The sequence below is a fragment of the Scylla paramamosain genome, chromosome 2 (genome assembly GCF_035594125.1).
Source record: "Scylla paramamosain isolate STU-SP2022 chromosome 2, ASM3559412v1, whole genome shotgun sequence".
NCBI classification, from domain to species: Eukaryota; Metazoa; Arthropoda; class Malacostraca; order Decapoda; family Portunidae; genus Scylla; species Scylla paramamosain.
In genome coordinates, this window is record NC_087152.1 from 12,725,001 (window position 1) to 12,744,370 (window position 19,370).

A 19,370-nucleotide genomic window follows, 5' to 3' on the forward strand; every position below is an offset into this window, starting at 1 on the left:
CTCTCTCTCTCTCTCTCTCTCTCTCTCAGGATTGGGTTCCTTCCTGCTGCTGTTGCTTGCTCATTGCCTCTCTCTCTCTCTCTCTCTCTCTCTCTCTCTCTCTCTCTCTCTCTCTCTCTCTCTCTCTCTCTCTCAGGATTGGGTTCCTTCCTGCTGCTGTTGCTTGCTCATTGCCTCTCTCTCTCTCTCTCTCTCTCTCTCTCTCTCTCTCTCTCTCTCTCTCTCTCTCTCTCTCTCTCTCTCTCTCAAGATTGGGTTCCTTACTACTGTTGTTGCTTGCTCATTGGCTCTCTCTCTCTCTCTCTCAACGATTGTTTCTTAAAGCCATAAGGATGATTAGTAGAGTTTTCAAGGGTGTTTTTCCTATTAAAAATGAAGAAATATACCACCAAAAACTCACAAAACACACCAAAACACTACGCAATATACTCAAAATATAAAACAACACCCAAAAATACCCCACAAAAACTGACCCAAACACACTCAACACACGTTTAAACATCCAAAACACACTGAAAACACTCAACACCCCAAAATCTCAAAAAAACTCACTCAAAAACATTCAAAACATTCACAACACACCCAAAACACGACAAAATACCTACAAAACTCATCCAAAGATACCCAAGACACACTTAAAACATCCAAAACACGCACATCACCACATAATACAGCCCTAACACACACAAACGCACCCAGAACATCCCACACACACTCAAATACGCCTAAAAGACCCCACACAAACCCAGACTCACCCAAAAAACTTAAAACACCCAAAATAAACTCAAAACACTCACAACACCTCAATATACCCCCAGAACACACCAAAGCACTCCACAATACACTCAAAACATCGAACAACAATAAAAAAACGCAAAATACACCTAAAAATATCCTAAACTACACTTAAACACCCAAAATTCACCCATAACATACTGATAAATGTTGATATACACCCAAAACTCATCTAAACACCCCTAAGACATTTGAGACACTCACAACACTCCTAAATACACGCAAAACACACTTAAAACACCCAAAAAACACTCAACACCCCACAACACAACAATATACCTACAAAACACCCAAACATACCCAAATACACTTAAAACATCTTAAAATACTCAAAACACCGCAATATACCCAAAAAACTCATTCACATACATCCAAAATACACACAAAACTTTTAAAATACACCCAAAACACTCTACAACACCCCAAACTCACCAAACACACCCAAAACACACTTAAAACATCCAAAACACCCATGAAAACCCATCAATACGGACCGAAACGACCCCCACACACATTCAGATACACCCGAAACACACCGCACACACCTAAAACACTTACCCAAAACACTTAAAATACCCAAAAGAAACTCAAGACACATTCACACTCACTCAATACACCCTCAAACACACCAAAACACTCCACAATACACTCAAAACACTCCACAACACACACACACACACAAAAAAAATAAATAAAAATAAAAATAAATAAAATACACCTACAAATAACCTAAACCACACTTAAACACCAAAAATTTACCCAAAACACACTGATAACAGCTAATAAACACCCAAAACACCTAAGACACACTCAAAACATCACACAACACTCCAAAATACATCTAAAACAACTTAAAGAACCTAAAACACACCAAATATTACAGAGAATGACAGTGCATCAAGGGAAGCTAAGCTTGTCTTCTTGCCATTTACGTGTTTTATCTCCTCCTCTTCCTCCTCCATTTCTCCCTCCTCCTCCTCCTACTAATATTATCTACGTGCCTGAGTTTATACAAAACTCTTGTCTTGCGATCTCTCCTTATTAGGGATTGAAAAAGTGCGGGAAATTTGAATGTTCATTTTATGAGTCCCTAGGAAGGAAAGAGCAGAAAACTCACCCAAACATATCCAAAACACACTCAAAACATCCAAAACACACTCAACACACCAAAATCTCCACAAAACTCAACCAAACACACTCAAACCACCCCGCACACACCCAAAATTTACCCAAAACACTTAAAACACCCAAAAGAAACTCAAGACACACTCACACTCACTCAATATACCCTTAAACACATCAAAACACTCCACAATACACTCAAAACACTTCACAACACTTAAAGAAATAAAATACACCTAGAAATAACCAAAACCACACTTAAACACCAAAAATTCACCCAAAACACAGATAATAGCTAAAACACTCCTAAACACACCTAAGACACACTCAAAACACCCCACAACACTCCCAAATACACCTAAAACAAACTTAAAGAACCCAAAACACACCAAATATTACAGAGAATGGCAGCGCATCAAGGGAAACTAAGCTAAAGATTGTGTTCTTGCCATTTACCTGTTTTATCTCCTCCTCTTCCTCCTCCATTTCTCTTATTTTCCTCCTTCTACTAATATTATCTACGTGCCTGAGTTTATAAACAGCTGGAAATATTTGGAAAACACTGAAAATTACGGTATATATTGAACAAGAGACACTAGAGCCGGGCAAGTCCCTGGCCGTTGATGACGTCACAGGCGAGCTGCCCCCGGCCGCTGGCTTACGTACGTAACGTATTTCATTTTGAAATTGACCCTTAGAAAAAATTAAGCTAGGCTGGAATGCATTCTATTTTCTGATTTGACAATTACTTTAATTAATATTCACCATATCAAAACCTCTCCAGCCAGAGTAGTTGTAAAGAAATATCAACACAAATATGGAAAAAGTGTTGGAATCTTTGACACTATTAAAACCACTCAAAAGTCCGCCCATTTTACTTAACACCAGTAAAAAAACACTTTAAAAAATCGAAACTATTTTTTCCCGTAATGCGAAGTTAGTTCCAAGCTGAAATAGGGAAATAAGGAATCTAAAAATTGACAAAATAACCACTTTTAACGGAACTAAAAACCTTTTCAAATTGTACATACTTAACTCAACAGGAACGCAAAACATTTAAAAAATCATAAACGATTTTTTAAAGCAATGAAAGCTTCACTACAGCCTCAAATAAAAAAGCCAAGAACCGGGGAGGGTAAAAATAACTGTGAAAATTACCCTATATTTACGTTAAAAAATATAGAAAATTCAGCCCAGTTACTTAACTGAAGCTAGAAAAACACTTCAACAGCTACGAAATATTTTTATAAACCATAAAAACTTACTATAGAAGCCAAAAAAAGTAATTAAAGAAAAAAAAAAAAAAAATATTGGAACCCACAGGTCGGAACAGGTCCTCGGGGCCGACCTCAGTGGAGGAGCTGGCGGCCATGTTGCCTTATTTATTACTTCGTGACACCAAAACCAGGCGATGGCGGATATATCTGACCAACGGATATGAAAGCTAGACATGTGGCTGTATCTTGTGACATGTTAGGCTTACAATAAGTGAGAGAAACAGCAAATAATGGCTGAAAACACTGACGCCCCGCCTGTAGCTCAGCTGGCAGCTTGTTTACATATTGATGCCCCTTCAATATTCGCCTAAATTTCCAACAGTTTCCAGACTCAGATGTAAACAAAACCTAAAAATAAATAAATAACCCCCAAAAAATACCTAAATAACGAACAAAAACCTTAATAGACGGTTACAAGACACTACAGTGAGGAGGAGGGGGAAAGCTGTGAAGGCAGTAAGGCTGAATGAGGAAAGTCTGGCACCGCTGGGCTCACCTTACGTACTCATGGCTCTCTGGTGCTGCGTGGCGGTGCTTGGTACAGGGAGAAGATGCCGGGAATAAGTAGACACTTATTACCAGAGTATGTGGGGCAAGACTGACCAGCGCCTGCCAAAACACTCCAGCCAGCAGCTCACCCTCCCAAGCGCCACCTGTGTCTGCTTCTCCACCCCCTCTCCCTCCCACACACACATACAAAAGTTGACATATTATCAAGTAATAATTCAAATAATATGAATATCATCACTTCGTCACTGCCCTTTCCCCATTGAACACCCCCTACGTGATTATGAACGCAAATTTCTCTCACTGCTGTACCGTGTCACCGCAGCAAACGGACGAACCAGCACAGGATAGACTCAACTAAAATGCTCCTACTCTCTCTCTCTCTCTCTCTCTCTCTCTCTCTCTCCCGTTACGACTGTTCCCCAATGCCAGAAAGATGACTAGCAGCGTTTTCAAAGGCGTTTCTAATATTAATAATATCGAAATATTGTTAATATGTGACTAGAACCGTAAATAACACCATTAAAAACCTGTGTCACTTCCACCAAAGCCTTTTAAAAGCGTGTTTCTCCTAATAGTAATGTAGAAATGTTGTTAATTTGTCACTGGAACCGTAAAAACTTCCTTGAAAACCCATGTAACTACTGAGAGAGAGAGAGAGAGAGAGAGAGAGAGAGAGAGAGAGAGAGAGAGAGAGAGAGAGAGAGAGAGAGAGAGAGATAGCAATAACACACACACACACTAAAATTTCCAGCATTACAAAGCCTCGTATTTTTCCACAAAATCACAGAAACATACCCAAAACACGATTAAAACACACGAAACACTCAAAATATCCAACTCACAAAAATACCCACAAAAACTCACCCAAACACACCCAACACACGCCTAAACATCGAAAACATACTCAAAACACTCTCAACACCCCAAGATACCCAGAAAATTTACCCAAACACGTTGAAAACATCCAAAACACAGCCAAAACACCCGAAAACTCACCAAACACGCAAAAACACACTTAAAACATCCAAAACACCCAACAACACAGAGTTCACCTTGCATATATCCAAACGCATCCAAAAACACCACTAAACACACTCAAATACACTCAAAGCTTTTCGTCTTATAGTAATAAGACGAATAGGGTTGAAATAATTAATGGCATTTTCTCTCTCTCTCTCTCTCTCTCTTCTCTCTCTCTCTCTCCTCTTCTCTCTCTCTCTCTCTCTCTCTCTCTCTCTCTCTCTCTCTCTCTCCCTCGGTGGGATTAAAAGCAGGAATAATCTTCATGTTTATTGTCACCCCTGGCATGAATAAGTAACAGAAAACGGGAATATAGATGAAATAAGTTTACATTATAAAAAAAAAAAAAAAAAAAAAAAAAAAAAAAAAAAAAAAAAAAAAAAAAACGGACGGAAAATAATAGAAAAATAATAATAAATAAGTACATGATCCTTGCAAGTAATTAGACACACTAAAAAGTAATAATAAATACATAAACTGGATATTAAGTCAAAGTGGAAAAAAAAAAAATAGAAATATGATTAAAATTAAACATTCCTATTGTGAAAACGTGCAAAATAGAAAGAAAATAAAGAAAAGATCTTAAAAAATAATGATTAATAAATAAACTGAATATAAAATCAAAAGAAATTGATAAAAAACGTAAATAATATTAAGCTTTTCTCTTTTCCTAATTCAAGAAATAAGCTTTTTCCTTATCGTAGTATTAAATTTAAGATTCCTCTCTTCTGGTAACTTAAAATACTAAAAACAGCTTAATATCCTCTAGGCTGACTTTAAAACTCTCAATTTAAGCCTTTTTCGGCCTTATTACTGTATTTAAGCTTTCCCCTTCCTTCCACAAACCCAAAATACTCAGAACAACATTAAAACACCTAAAAAAAATCTAAAAACACTTAAACACTTAAACCTGCCTCAAAACAGATGCTCACCTCGTATCTCGAAGCCTCGGTCCAAATATTCAGTAAAAGATAGTCTGACCAGAGAAGCGTTTAGTATGGCAGGAATTTTCTGCATTTCCTTCATCTCTAGGCCTCCCTCCTTCAGGCATCCCCAAGGTTCCTTCACCCCCCCCTCCGTGTGGTATCCTAAGCTCTCCATCCTGTAATATTGGCAGAAATGTTAGACACACCAATATATCCACAAAACTCCTGTCTTACTAGGTATTGAAAAAGTGCGGGAAATTTGAATGTTCACTTTTTGAGTCCTTAGGGAGAAGAAAGCGGAAAACTCACCCAAACACATCCAAAACACACTGAAAACATCCAAAACACTCAACACACCAAAATCTCCACAAAACTCACCCAAACACACTCAAAACACCCTGCATACACCCAAAACTTACCCAAAACACTTAAAACACTCAAAAGAAACTCAAGACATACTCACACTCACTCAATATACCCTTAAACACATCAAAACACTCCACAATACACTCAAAACACTCCACAACACTTAAAGAAATAAAGTACACCTAGAAATAACCAAAACCACACTTAAACACCAAAAATTCACCCAAAACACACTGATAACAGCTAATATATGCCCAAAACACTCCTAAACACACCTAAGACACACTCAAAACACCCCAAAACACTCCCAAATACACCTAAAACACACTTAAAGAACCCAAAAGACACTAAATATTACAGAGAACTCCAGTGCATCAAGGGAAACTAAGCTAAAGATTGTCTTTTTGTCATTTACGTGTTTTGTCTCCTCCTCCTCCTCCTCCATTTCTCATTATTTCTTCCTCCTCCTCCATTTCTCTTATTTTCCTCCTTCTACTACTACTATCTACGTGTCTGAGTTTATAAACAGCTGGAAAATACTTGGAAAAACACTGGAAATTACGGTAAATATTGAACAAGAGACACTGGAACCGGGCAAGTCCCTGGCCATTCATTATGTCACAGGCGAACTGCCCCCGGCCACTGGCTTACGTACGTAACGTATTTCGTTTTAAAATTGACCTCTAGAAAAAATGAAGCTAGATTGGAAAGCATTCTATTTTCTGATTCGACAATTACTTTAATTAAACATTCACAATATCAAAACAAAGGAGGACGGATGGTCCTTGCCACCAACCCTCCTGGGCAAACACTTAAGGGTAGAGTATCAAAAATATAAAAAATAGATAGTATACCTTACAAGAATATAAGTAAATAAATAAATACAGATATTGCACTCCTTATTGCATAAATATCCTACAGTCTGGGAGCAATACGTAGGATATTCCCTGAGAGTGGCTGAGTCTAAGAAATGGTCAATGAGGGTATACAAGTAATAGTGACCTTGCAGCCTAATTGCAGCAATGACAGGACATTCCGTGACATAATGACGTAGAGTGTGTCCCCTTGGTGCAGCACACAGCACACATCAAGAGAAGCAATGACTTCCCAAAAGTATTTATAGCCTAATCTGAGCCTCACTGCCACCCTGTGGTGTGATGCAGTGTCTCCCCCATAGGTCTAAGCACAGCTCTGGGAGACATGTACATAGGGAAGACTACTGGCACTGCCCCTATGGCAACAAAGCTCCAACTGATCACTAATGCTACTATGTAGAAAGTCCTTAATGCTACTCTTAACACAGCCCACAGTGTACTTGACACCAGGGTCCACTGTGTCCTCCTGAAGGGCACACTGGGCAAGGCGGTCTGCCTCTTCATTAAGTGGGAAACCCACATGTGAAGTGGACCGTGGCACCAGCACCTTCTAGGGCGTGGATGAGATCAAGACGTTTATTAACTAGATCACAGTCCATGGGGGAGATGGATTGGAGAGCATACAGTGCAGCCTGACTGTCAACAAAGAAGAATACATCCTTACGGAGAGGTGCCACAATATGGAGCGCCTCCAGAACAGCAAACAGTTCTGCCCTAGTGGAGGACATGTGTGCAGGGAGCCACCTGGAAACTTCAGTGTGAGTATGGTGATTGGCAGAAATGTAGTTGCGGATGAACAGCCCACATCCAGACCTGCTGCCATAGACTGAATCATCACAAAACATGAATAGCCTGAACGTGGGAGTACTTGTACAACATGTGAACATGTCTTGCAGCACATGAGGGGACCAGTCCCTCTTGGGCTGATGCAGTGAGTGAACATTAACTGCCACAGTGAGGGTTCCAAACGGGTTGGATGTCACCATTAAACAACACTGAAATACAATGCCGTCACATACAAACTTGTACAAGAAGACAACACCGTACACCATAATGATGACTGGGAATGAGCCAGCTGTATACAATTCTCACACTAATATGAACTTAATAAACAAATTTCCATTGATAATAGCATTATACGTACCTTGATGAATACACCTGTGCAGCCACAAACCCACGACACTACCAGGACATCAAGAAACGTCCAAGACACCCGCCAACCAACAACTGACCCGAGAACACCAATACCCACCATCACAACACCTGGTTTACACGTCATCCGTGACAATCGACACGCGTGCTACCAGCAATGCTCACATTCCTTATAGGACAAAATACATACATAATTATTAGTATGTGTAACTAATAATACAGTGACTCTGCGGTGAGCACTTGCTGGAAGCCTCACTCTCCCCGTCTGAGGAGCGGCCCCTGCTTCTGTGGTGTCTGAGAGAGAGAGAGAGAGAGAGAGAGAGAGAGAGAGAGAGAGAGAGAGAGAGAGAGAGAGAGAGAGAGAGAGAGAGAGAGAGAGAGAGAGAGAGAGAGAGAGAGAGAGAGAGAGAGAGAGAGAGAGAGAGAGAGAGAGAGAGAGAGAGAGAGAGAGAGAGAGAGAGAGAGAGAGAGAGAGAGAGAGAGAGAGAGAGAGAGAGAGAGAGAGAGAGAGAGAGAGAAATTCTTTTGGTGTGTTTGAGATAGTGAGAGTGAAAGAGAGAGAGTGTGGTTTTGGTGTGATTGTGAGAGAGAGAGAGAGAGAGAGAGAGAGAGAGAGAGAGAGAGAGAGAGAGAGAGAGAGAGAGAGAGAGAGAGAGAGAGAGAGAGAGAGAGAGAGAGAGAGAGAGAGAGAGAGAGAGAGAGAGAGAGAGAGATTCTTTTGGTGTGTTTGAGATAGTGAGAGTGAAAGAGAGAGAGTGTGGTTTTGGTGTGATTGAGAGAGAGAGAGAGAGAGAGAGAGAGAGAGAGAGAGAGAGAGAGAGAGAGAGAGAGAGAGAGAGAGAGAGAGAGAGAGAGAGAGAGAGAGAGAGAGAGAGAGAGAGAGAGAGAGAGAGAGAGAGAGAGAGAGAGAGGTAACTTAACCTCATCCAACCCAAATAAACCTAACCTGACTTGACCCAACTGACCTTCTGTGACCCCTGGAGTCCACCGATGACTGATTATCCACACACAACCCAAATGTACCCAAACACCACAAAGACACTCAAGTACAGTTAAAAAAAACACCCCAAAACACACAAAAACACTTGAAACATACTCATACACAACAAAAAAACCACAAACACATCCCAAACACACTCATAAACACCACAAAACACACAAAATCACTTCAAACATGATCACACACAACAAAAGCACCATAAACACACAATAAACACAAACACCAAAAAAAAAAAAAAAAAAAAAAAAAAAAAAAAAAAACACCCACAAAAACATCCCTACACTCCCACAAGCACACAAGAACACCCCAGCACACACAAAATCCCCAGCACACACAAACACTGCAGCACACACAAACACACCAGCACACACAAACACCCCCCAAAAAATTTAAAATCTACCAAAAAAACCCACAAACACACAAACCCCCAACAAATACCACCCCAAAAAAAAACCCAAAACCCTCCCAAACACACACACCTTTGACACAAACGCCTCCATGTTGCTTGTGAGAGTTGCCGTGTACAGTCTGAGCAGGAGTGGAGTCACTGGGGTGTACACAAGCAGCTCTCCGGTGGAATGTCTGAGTTTACATCCCTCTCACCTGCCGCAGGAAAAATGTGCTGGGAATCTGTGGGGAGGTAAGGTAAGGTTAGGGTAGGTTAGGGTGAGGTTTGGTATGGTTACGTTAAGTTAGGTCAGGAGAAACACCCTTGAGAACCCTGCTACCTGTATTTAAAGGGTTGTAGTTGAAGTTACTGGGGTTTTCAAGGATGTTTATAAGGTTCTAGTGACAGATTAACAATATTTCTACATTACTAAGAGGAAAACACCCTTGAGAACCATGATACCTGTATTTAAAAGGCTGTAGTTGAAGTTACTGTGGTTTTGAAGGGTGTTTTTAAGGTTCTAGTGACAGATTAACAACATTTTTACATTACTAATGAGAGAAACACTCTTTAAAAGGCTGTATTTGAATTTATTGGAGTTAAAAGCACAAAAAAATAAATATATAATAAAATAATCATAAGGCTGTATTTGAATTTATTGGAGTTAAAAGCACAAAAAAATAAATATATAATAAAATAATCATAAGGCTGTATTTGAATTTATTGGAGTTAAAAGCACAAAAAAATAAATATATAATAAAATAATCATAAGAACACTCCCGAACACACACACAAAAAAAAAAATAAAATAAAAATAATCATAAAAAAATCCAAACACACTCAAACACACCTAAAACCCACAAAAACACACCAAAAAGCCCCAAAACATACCAAAACACCCCAAAACACACCAAAACACCCCAAAACACACCAAAACATCCCAAAACACACCCAAAACTGCAAAAACACACCAAAACCCCCAAAACACACAAAACACACCCAGACCCACCCAAACACTCTCTCTCTCCCACCTTCATTTGAGTGGAGATGACCTGGCCCTCCCATTCCTGCCTCAAATTCCTCTCATCACTTCCCCTACTGTGTCTCCCTCACATTGAGGGAATAAAAAATATCTGGCATCTGGAAGTTCAGAGGGTCCCAGAGCTCTGCCAGACTGTTTTACATGGGTGTCCCAGTCAGCAGCAGCCGGTTCAGGGAGGAAAGGTGTTCAGGGACCTGTAAAGGGGTGGAGGGGAGAGTTAGGTTAGGATCCATTTTTCCAGGGTTCTTAAAGGTGTTTTTATGGTTCTAGTGGCACATTAGTGAGATTTCTGCATTGCTAACTGAAGAAATATTCTTTTAAAAGGCTCTAGATGACACGAAAAGGGTGTTTTTATGGTACTTGTGACAGATTAGTGAGATTTTTTGCTTTGCTAACTGAAGATCTACTCTTTTAAAAGGCTCTAGATGAAGTGACAAGGGTTTTTAAGGGTGTTTTTATGGTTCTAGTGGCACATTAGTGAGATTTCTGCATTGCTAATGGAAGAAACACTCTTTAAAAGGCTCTACATGAAGTGACAAGGGTTTTTAAGGGTGGTTTTATGGTTCTTGTGACAGATTAGTGAGATTTCTGCATTGCTAACTGAAGAAAAACTAATATTAATTGGTTGTTAAATCAGTAGTTGGTAGTCACTATGTCAGTCAGTTGGTAGTCACCGTGTCTAGATGTGTGGTTTTCTGCTCCTCTTTTGTTTATTACATTGTGTTGTTTACGTTTTAGTGTGTTTATAGTTTTTTAGTTTGGTGCAGCAGTTTTTTTTAATTATTCTTAGTGTTGTAGTGTCATTGTTTACATCTTTGTAATGCTGTGGTGCTGAGTTTTATGTTTTTTAGTGTTGTGGTGTTGTATTTTATGTTTGTAATGGTGATTCTGATAAAACAATTTTAACTTTATTACGATTTCCTGCTGTTCTTGACCAAGTATCCTGAAAGAAAGAATAAATAAATAAATAAATAAAAAATAAAGATGTTCTACTGACCTGCTTCCTGCTCATGACTACTTCTGATTGCAACTTGCAGGTTCTTTTCCTTGGAATTAGTTCTTGATTTCACTGACTTGTTCATTACATACATGTATACAGATCAGCTTCATTATGGTTCCTCCTCCTCTCCTGTGGTGCAAAAGGGATGGAAAACTTACACAGAGGAGGAAGGAATGACTTGTTTGTGTGTGCCTTGTTTATGTGAAAGCAAATCAAACATCTGAATCAGGACAACAATATCAATAATAAAATGTGTTTTTTGAAAAAGCTTTGGTCTGTCCCTCAGCTTCACTTGCACAGCAAAAAGAAGTGGAAATAGCACAGGTAGCTTGAGGTGGAAAATTTTTTTCCTCTTGTGTAACAGAAATGCGTAACTCCTTGGAATATTTTCAAGTGCTTATCTAAATAGTTTTACATGAATGCATCCCAAAACAGAAACAAGTTACAATAAAAAACTTGACTGAGCCTTTCATAATAAAGAGACCAGAACTGTGGGAGTTAGGCAACAAACAATAGCATCCTGAACACCTCATCCTATTCTTTGTACCAAACTTTGACTGGCACCAAATTCCTTGGATTAGTCAGGCTCCCTACTATTCAGGAACTTGCTTTTTGTGATACCCGGCTGTCTTCTGAGGTGAATACACCACTAAAATTGTCCCACTTTGAAAGTGAAAGAGAAATCAAGCAGAACATGATGGTAAACCTGGTGGCCATTCTGGAGCACTTCAAGAAATGTCTCCAACAATGAGGGCCTGATAGGCCAAGAAAGTGGAGATCCAAGTAACAAACTTTGATGGACTGTAGAGTTAGAATATAAAAAGTAAGCCACATTTCCCTTCATTCCAACCCAAGTCTCCCTCAAGTAACCCTTCATTTCTGCTCTATCACAGATTAACCTGGTTGCTTCAAACATTTGAAGCCTTGTTTCTGAAATTGTAAAGCTTTTGAATGGATGTGGACACATTAAATAGCAAGCAGTAAACCTTTGCTATAGGAAATTCTGGTATGGTGAATATGCTGCATGCCATACTGGCATGAATATTAAACTAGTAACTAAGGAGACCCATTAATAAGTAATTTTGTAATAATTATAGTATATTATAGCACACAAACATCTTCACTCTAGGAAAATAGGGTATAAGGATTATCACCTCTTAATTAAGGGTCTACCACATGAATAATTTTAACAAAGGGTTCCATTGCACAAGAAAATTGAGAATCACTGCTGTAGGCCTTCATCTGAGACCATTTCTGGATAACTTAACCGAAATTGAAAATAAATGGTCTTGATGATGAGGTTACCTTAATGGCTATGGACCGCATGATGTCAAGTCCAGTCCAGTATGAAAATCTTGATGCTTTCTAAAAGAATGCAAATCAAAACCACCTAGTTATTTTCAAAGCAAAAATAAGTAACAGCATAGTAGCATCAGCCTATGCTTATTGTGGTGTAGGATAGAGAAACTGTATAGCTGATGCACCCTGCCCAGGTGTGTCCCCAGATAGACTGGTCTGGCACAGATAATAATCTTGGTTGTGAGTTGTGACTGAAGAACTGGGGCAGGTGTGTTCGCCCACCACTCTGTCATCTCTACAAGGTGGTGTTAATTGTCACAGAAAAGGTGGCACACCCCTCTGATGAGAAGAACTGGAAGCATGTGGAAGGGGGCACCCTAATTAATCATTGCTGCTGGAGGGTATTTGTGAAGTGTATTAATGAGAGCAAGAAAAGAAGAGGTGTAAGGTCTCCTCTGTGTCAGGAGACCATGTACAAAAGGTATATGGGACAACCCTATGTGATAAGTTAGCATAATTCAAGCTTTTCATTATGGCAGATGAAAGAATTTTCTTAAAGGTTTACAAGTGTTTTGCTTTACTATGCCATGTTTTCCTTGAAAGTAACGACTTCATCATTGGGAAGGAGTTTAATAAGTTATTTATGAAGGTCAGAGTTCAAAACCACTTTATATCAGAAAAAAAAGTAAAAATGCATAAATAATTAAATTGATAAATTAATAAAATGAAAATATGATAAAAAAAATAATATGGTCAAACTAAAGAAAAGAATATTTCCCACCAAATGCCTTCTATCAATCACAATAAATAACAACAGTCCTGCCTGTCCACTGCCCTTACAGTACATCGTTCAGGCACCCAGAGTTCACCGCACAAATCCTTGCTGGCATGGAAAGCTCTTCATAGTCCTCTGCTCCAACAATTTCCCTATAACAATGCAGGCCACTCGTCAAGCTAACTGGACGATGGTTGAGGTCACACTGCCAGCCACCTTAATGCATCCTCCCACTCATCCACACTACCCTGTCCTGCTTCCTTTTCATACTTTCCATCCCCCTCCTGCCATCCTTCCTCACCACCACCAGTATAATTGCAATTTCCCCCAATAAACCACATGTAAGTATGAAGTGTCTCACGGTCTAGATCACACTGCTAGGAGCATTTCTAACCCCATATTACCTTGTCATAAACGAATAATGAGGTCGGGATGGAATTTCAAAGATTTACCTCAGTTTTTAGCTGGGATCCTGTTTCCACAGTTATTGAAAGGATAGTGAGTGTGTTCGTGTGTTTGTTATAAATGCTGGAGAGTGTTTGTGTGCTTGTTATCAATGCTTAGGTTAGGTTAGATTAGGATAGGATAGGATAGGATAGGTTAGGTTAGGATAGGATAGGTTAGGTTAGGATAGGTTAGGTTAGGATAGGTAAGGTTAGGGTTAGGTTAGGTTACCTTAGCTTTCTGGTTGTGTTCGAATATACTAATGGTGGGGGTTCAAGGGGGGGCACAGCTCCCTGGTTATAATAGGTTTTTGGTTTGCTAGTTAGGAAATTTCCTTGACTTTTAGGGAAATTTCCCTACATTTTCAAAGTCTATATATCACTCGTATGTTCTCCCTCAAAAAAAAAAAAAAAAATAAAAAAAAATTCCCACAAGCCCCCAAGCTTGCTGGGTAGAGATTGGGGATATTGGGTGAAACTGCAAATTTACCCCACCACCTCATCTAGAAATATTTTAGGATGTCTACACTTACCTGTAATTCGCCTTGGCACGCACATACATACGTGTATTTATGTCACTTACAACACACTATTCACACAACTCCCTACACTCTCACCTCACTCTGCCGCCCCTGCCATTCTCTTCACCTGTAGAAGTGGACGACCTTAGAATCGTCTTGAATCTTACAGACTGCAGGTTCCCAAGTGACCACATGAAGGGGAGACTTTAACAGCCAGTCAGCAACCCAGACAAGCCAAACGCTACCACCACGTACCACCATGTTGAGTTCTCGTCCTCGATGAGTCGATGGCAATAATATAGTGGTCACTGCTGCCACTTCCTCAAGTTTCCAGTAGATAACGTTCTTAACCGGTCTATCGATAAATATTGCTTGTTGTGTATCTTCAGATCCTGAAATCTGTGCATACCCATCATAATAATAATGCTTACAATGTGAGAGTAAATACTGAAATTTGGCTTCGTGACGGGTCGTTATCGAGTGTTCATCAATGAAAATGTTTCATTTACTGATTCAACTTTATTATGTAACGATTTAAAATGATATCATAATGTTAACTCATGCTCCTCATCTCCCTGATTACCTGCATCAAGGAATGCCTATAAAGAATCCTTAGTTTTGCAGAATCTGAGAGGCTCGACAATTATGTACTTTTCCTTACTTTACTCAGTCATTTTTTGTCATCGGAAACCTAAAACTTCAATTACATGGCTTCTTGTTACTGATACATTTTCTTCCAAATTTTTTTTTTTTTTTTTTTTTTTTTTTTTTTTTTTGTCAGAATTTATCAATTTACCTGCATCTGGTAACGCTGACCTTGTGTTCCTCTCAACTCCGCCTGCTCCGTATGACAGGTTACTTAAAATTAATAAAAACACGAACTGGACATTTTTTTTTTCTCTCTCCCTTGAACTTATTGTACAACGTTTTCTGCAAGTGGTTCTACTAGTAAGCATCATTATTTTCTTTAAGTAACTCAGAATTCCGAAGGATGATGATAATTATGTAACCATGACTCAATTAATAAAATGACTATCAAACCCATCTCCAATGTTTTTGTTCCAAGGTAATTCTGAATTACTATACCTTTTGTATACCATTACATTGTACTTTATGACCCAATATAAAGGAAGTGTGCTGTATAATTTTCGATTTTAAGGATATGCATCCTCTTAATCTCAAACACAATAAGTAACAAATAAACTAACAAATAAATGTGTGACACCTTAAACTTACTGTGCCTAGTTATAATTATATTAATCATTATAATGATATAATATAATTAATAATTATATTATTATATTAATTATAGCTATAATGGTAAACACATGAAAAAATTGTTGTTTAACTATCAGTGCGAAAGACATAATCACTCAAACACGGCTAACATATGTGCTGGTTCTGTGTTGGGCAAAGCTCAGCATCGACAGTCTCCCGCAAGTGTGGCGCCATCACCTCCACGCCCCGGGAGGTCTCGTTCACATCCCATCAACGGAGGCCCTCGTGTCTGATCTCCCTAATGTGTCAAAGGAAAAAGTACTCAAGTGGTGCGTTGGTAACGAATCTGTGTGTGTCTATATATATATATATATATATATATATATATATATATATATATATATATATATATATATATATATATATATATATATATATATATATATATATATATATATATATATATATATATATATATATATATATATATATATATATATATATATATATATATATATATATATATATATATATATATATATATATATATATATATATAGATTTTTTTTATGTAGGAAGGACACTGGCCAAGGGCAACAAAAATCAAATAAAAAAAAAATGCCCACTGAAATGCCAGTCCCATAAAAGGGTCAAAGCAGTAGTCAAAAATTGATGGATAAGTGTCTTGAAACCTCCCTCTTGAAGGAATTCAAGTCATAGGAAGGTGGAAATACAGAAGAAGGTAGGGAGTTCCAGAGTTTACCAGAGAAAGGAATGAATGATTGAGAATACTGGTTAACGCTTGCATTAGAGAGGTAGACAGAATAGGGATGAGAGAAAGAAGAAAGTCTTGTGCAGCGAGGCCGCGGGAGGAGGGAAGGCATGCAGTTAGCAAGATCAGAAGAGCAGTTAGCATGAAAATAGCGGTAGAAAATAGCTAGAGATGCAACATTGCGGCGGTAAGAGAGAGGCTGAAGACAGTCAGTTAGAGGAGAGGAGTTGATGAGACGAAAAGCTGTTGATTCCATCCTGTCTAGAAGAGCAGTATGAGTGGAACCCCCCCAGACATGTGAAGCATACTCCAAACATGGACAGATAAGGCCCTTGTACAGAGTTAGCAGCTGGGGAGGGTGAGAAAAACTGGCGGAGACGTCTCAGAACACCTAACTTCATAGAAGCTGTTTTAGCTAGAGATGAGATGTGAAGTTTCCAGTTCAGATTATAAGTAAAGGACAGACCGAGAATGTTCAGTGTAGAAGTGGGGGACAGTTGAGTGTCATTGAAGAAGAGGGGATAGTTGTCTGGAAGGTTATGTCGAGTTGATAGATGGAGGAATTGAGTTTTTGAGGTACTGAACAATACCAAGTTTGCTCTGCCCCAATCAGAAATTTTAGAAAGATCAGAAGTCAAGCGTTCTGTGGCTTCCCTGCGTGAAATGTTTATCTCCTGAAGGGTTGGACGTCTATATAAAGACGTGGAAAAAGTGCAGGGTGGTATCATCAGCGTAGTAGTAGTGGATAGGACAAGAAATTTGGTTTAGAACATCATTAATGAATAATAAGAAGAGAGTGGGTGACAGGACAGAACCCTGAGGAACACCAATGTTAATAGATTTAGGAGAAGAACAGTAACCATCTACCACAGCAGCAATTGAACGGTCAGAAAGGAAACTTGAGATGAAGTTACAGAGAGAAGGATAGAAGCCGTAGGAGGGTAGTTTGGAAATCAAAACCTTGTGCCTGACTCTATCAAAAGCTTTTGATATGTCGAAGGCAACAGCAAAAGTTTCACCAAAATCTCTAAAAGAGGATGACCAAGACTCAGTAAGGAAAGTCAGAAGATCACCAGTAGAGCGGCATTGACGGAACCCATACTGGCGATCAGATAGAAGGTTGTGAAGTGAGAGATGTTTAAGAATCTTCCTGTTGGAGATAGATTCAAAACTTTAGATAGGCAGGAAATTAAAGCAATAGGACGGTAGTATGAGGGATTAGAACGGTCACCCTTTTTAGGAACAGGCTGAATGTAGGCAAACTTCCAGCAAGAAGGAAAGGTAGATGTTGACAGACAGACAGCTGAAAGAGTTTGACTAGGTAAGGTGCAAGCACGAAGGCACAGTTTCAGAGAACAATAGGAGGGACCCCATCAGGTCCATAAGCCTTCCGAGGATTTAGGCCAGCAAGGGCATGGAAAACATCATTGCGAAGAATTTTAATAGGTAGCATGAAGTAGTCAGAAGGTGGAGGAGAGGAGGAACAAGTCCAGAATCGTCCAAGGTAGAGTTTTTAGCAAAGGTTTGAGCGAAGAGCTCAGCTTTAGAAATAGATGTGATAGCAGTGGTGCTATCTGGCTAAAATAAAGGAGGGAAAGAAGAAGAAGCAAAGTTATTGGAGATATTTTTTGGCTAGATGCCAGAAGTCACGAGGAGAGTTAGATCTTGAAAGGTTTTGACACTTTTTGTTAATGAAGGAGTTTTTGGCTAGTTGGAGAACAGATTTGGCATGGTTCCGAGCAGAAATATAAAGTGCATGGGATTCTGGTGATGGAAGGCTTAAGTACCTTTTGTGGGCCACCTCTCTATCATGTATAGCACGAGAACAAGCTGTGTTAAACCAAGGTTTGGAAGGTTTAGGTCGAGAAAAAGAGTGAGGAATGTATGCCTCCATGCCAGACACTATCACCTCTGTTATGCGCTCAGCACACAAAGACGGGTCTCTAACACGGAAGCAGTAGTCATTCCAAGGAAAATCAGCAAAATACCTCCTCAGGTCCCCCGAACTAGCAGAGCCAAAACGCCAGAGGCATCTTCGTTTAGGGGATCCTGAGGAGGGATTGGAGTGATAGGACAAGATACAGATATGAGATTATGATCGGAGGAGCCCAACGGAGAAGAAAGGGTGACAGCATAAGCAGAAGGATTAGAGGTCAGGAAAAAGTCAAGAATGTTGGGCGTATCTCCAAGACGGTCAGGAATACGAGTAGGGTGTTGCACCAATTGCTCTAAGTCATGGAGGATAGCAAAGTTGAAGGCAAGTTCACGAGTGAAGGGAGAGGAAGGCCAAAGTTGGTGGTGAACATTGAAGTCTCCAAGAATGGAGATCTCTGCAAAAGGGAAGAGGGTCAGAATGTGCTCCACTTTGGAAGTTAAGTAGTCAAAGAATTTCTTATAGTCAGAGGAGTTAGGTGAGAGGTATACAGCACAGATAAATTTAGTTTGAGAGTGATTCTGTAGTCGTAGCCAGATGGTGGAAAACTCGGAAGATTCAAGAGCGTGGGCACGAGATATATACTTTCTCTATCCTCATTTTCGATCCAAAGCTGGATGTTGCGTTTATGTGCGCAAAGATTTAACCTGCTCTCGTGCCTTTGTGTCTTTGCGCACATAAACGCAACATCCAGCTTTGGATCGAAAATGAGGATAGAGAAAGTATATAAATATATATATATATATATATATATATATATATATATATATATATATATATATATATATATATATATATATATATATATATATATATATATATATATATATATATATATATATATATATATATATATATATACACACACACACACACACACACACACACACACACACACACACACACACACACAGACACACACATACATACACACAC

General features: G+C 39.2%; 1 protein-coding gene across 15 annotated transcripts in view; it reads right to left on the reverse strand.

Annotated features, from left to right (window-relative positions):
• The window catches only part of LOC135110297 (organic cation transporter-like protein), a 169,089-nt gene that overhangs the window by 2,557 nt on the left and 147,162 nt on the right, over positions 1-19,370 (reverse strand). For 8 of the 15 annotated variants that reach the window (XM_064022523.1, XM_064022514.1, XM_064022504.1 and 5 more), the window contains 7 exons: positions 15,308-16,027; positions 14,767-14,910; positions 11,471-11,602; positions 10,463-10,667; positions 9,523-9,673; positions 5,657-5,826; positions 3,691-3,874 (listed from right to left, as the gene is read on the reverse strand). In XM_064022523.1, coding sequence (XP_063878593.1) covers positions 16,000-16,027 — 28 coding nt within the window. In that variant the 3' untranslated portion in view covers positions 3,691-3,874; positions 5,657-5,826; positions 9,523-9,673; ... (2 more) ...; positions 14,767-14,910; positions 15,308-15,999. The remainder of the gene's footprint in view (positions 1-3,690; positions 3,875-5,656; positions 5,827-9,522; positions 9,674-10,462; positions 10,668-11,470; positions 11,603-14,766; positions 14,911-15,307; positions 16,028-19,370) is intronic. The other 7 variants (XM_064022587.1, XM_064022563.1, XM_064022597.1 and 4 more) reach the window with 4 other exon arrangements.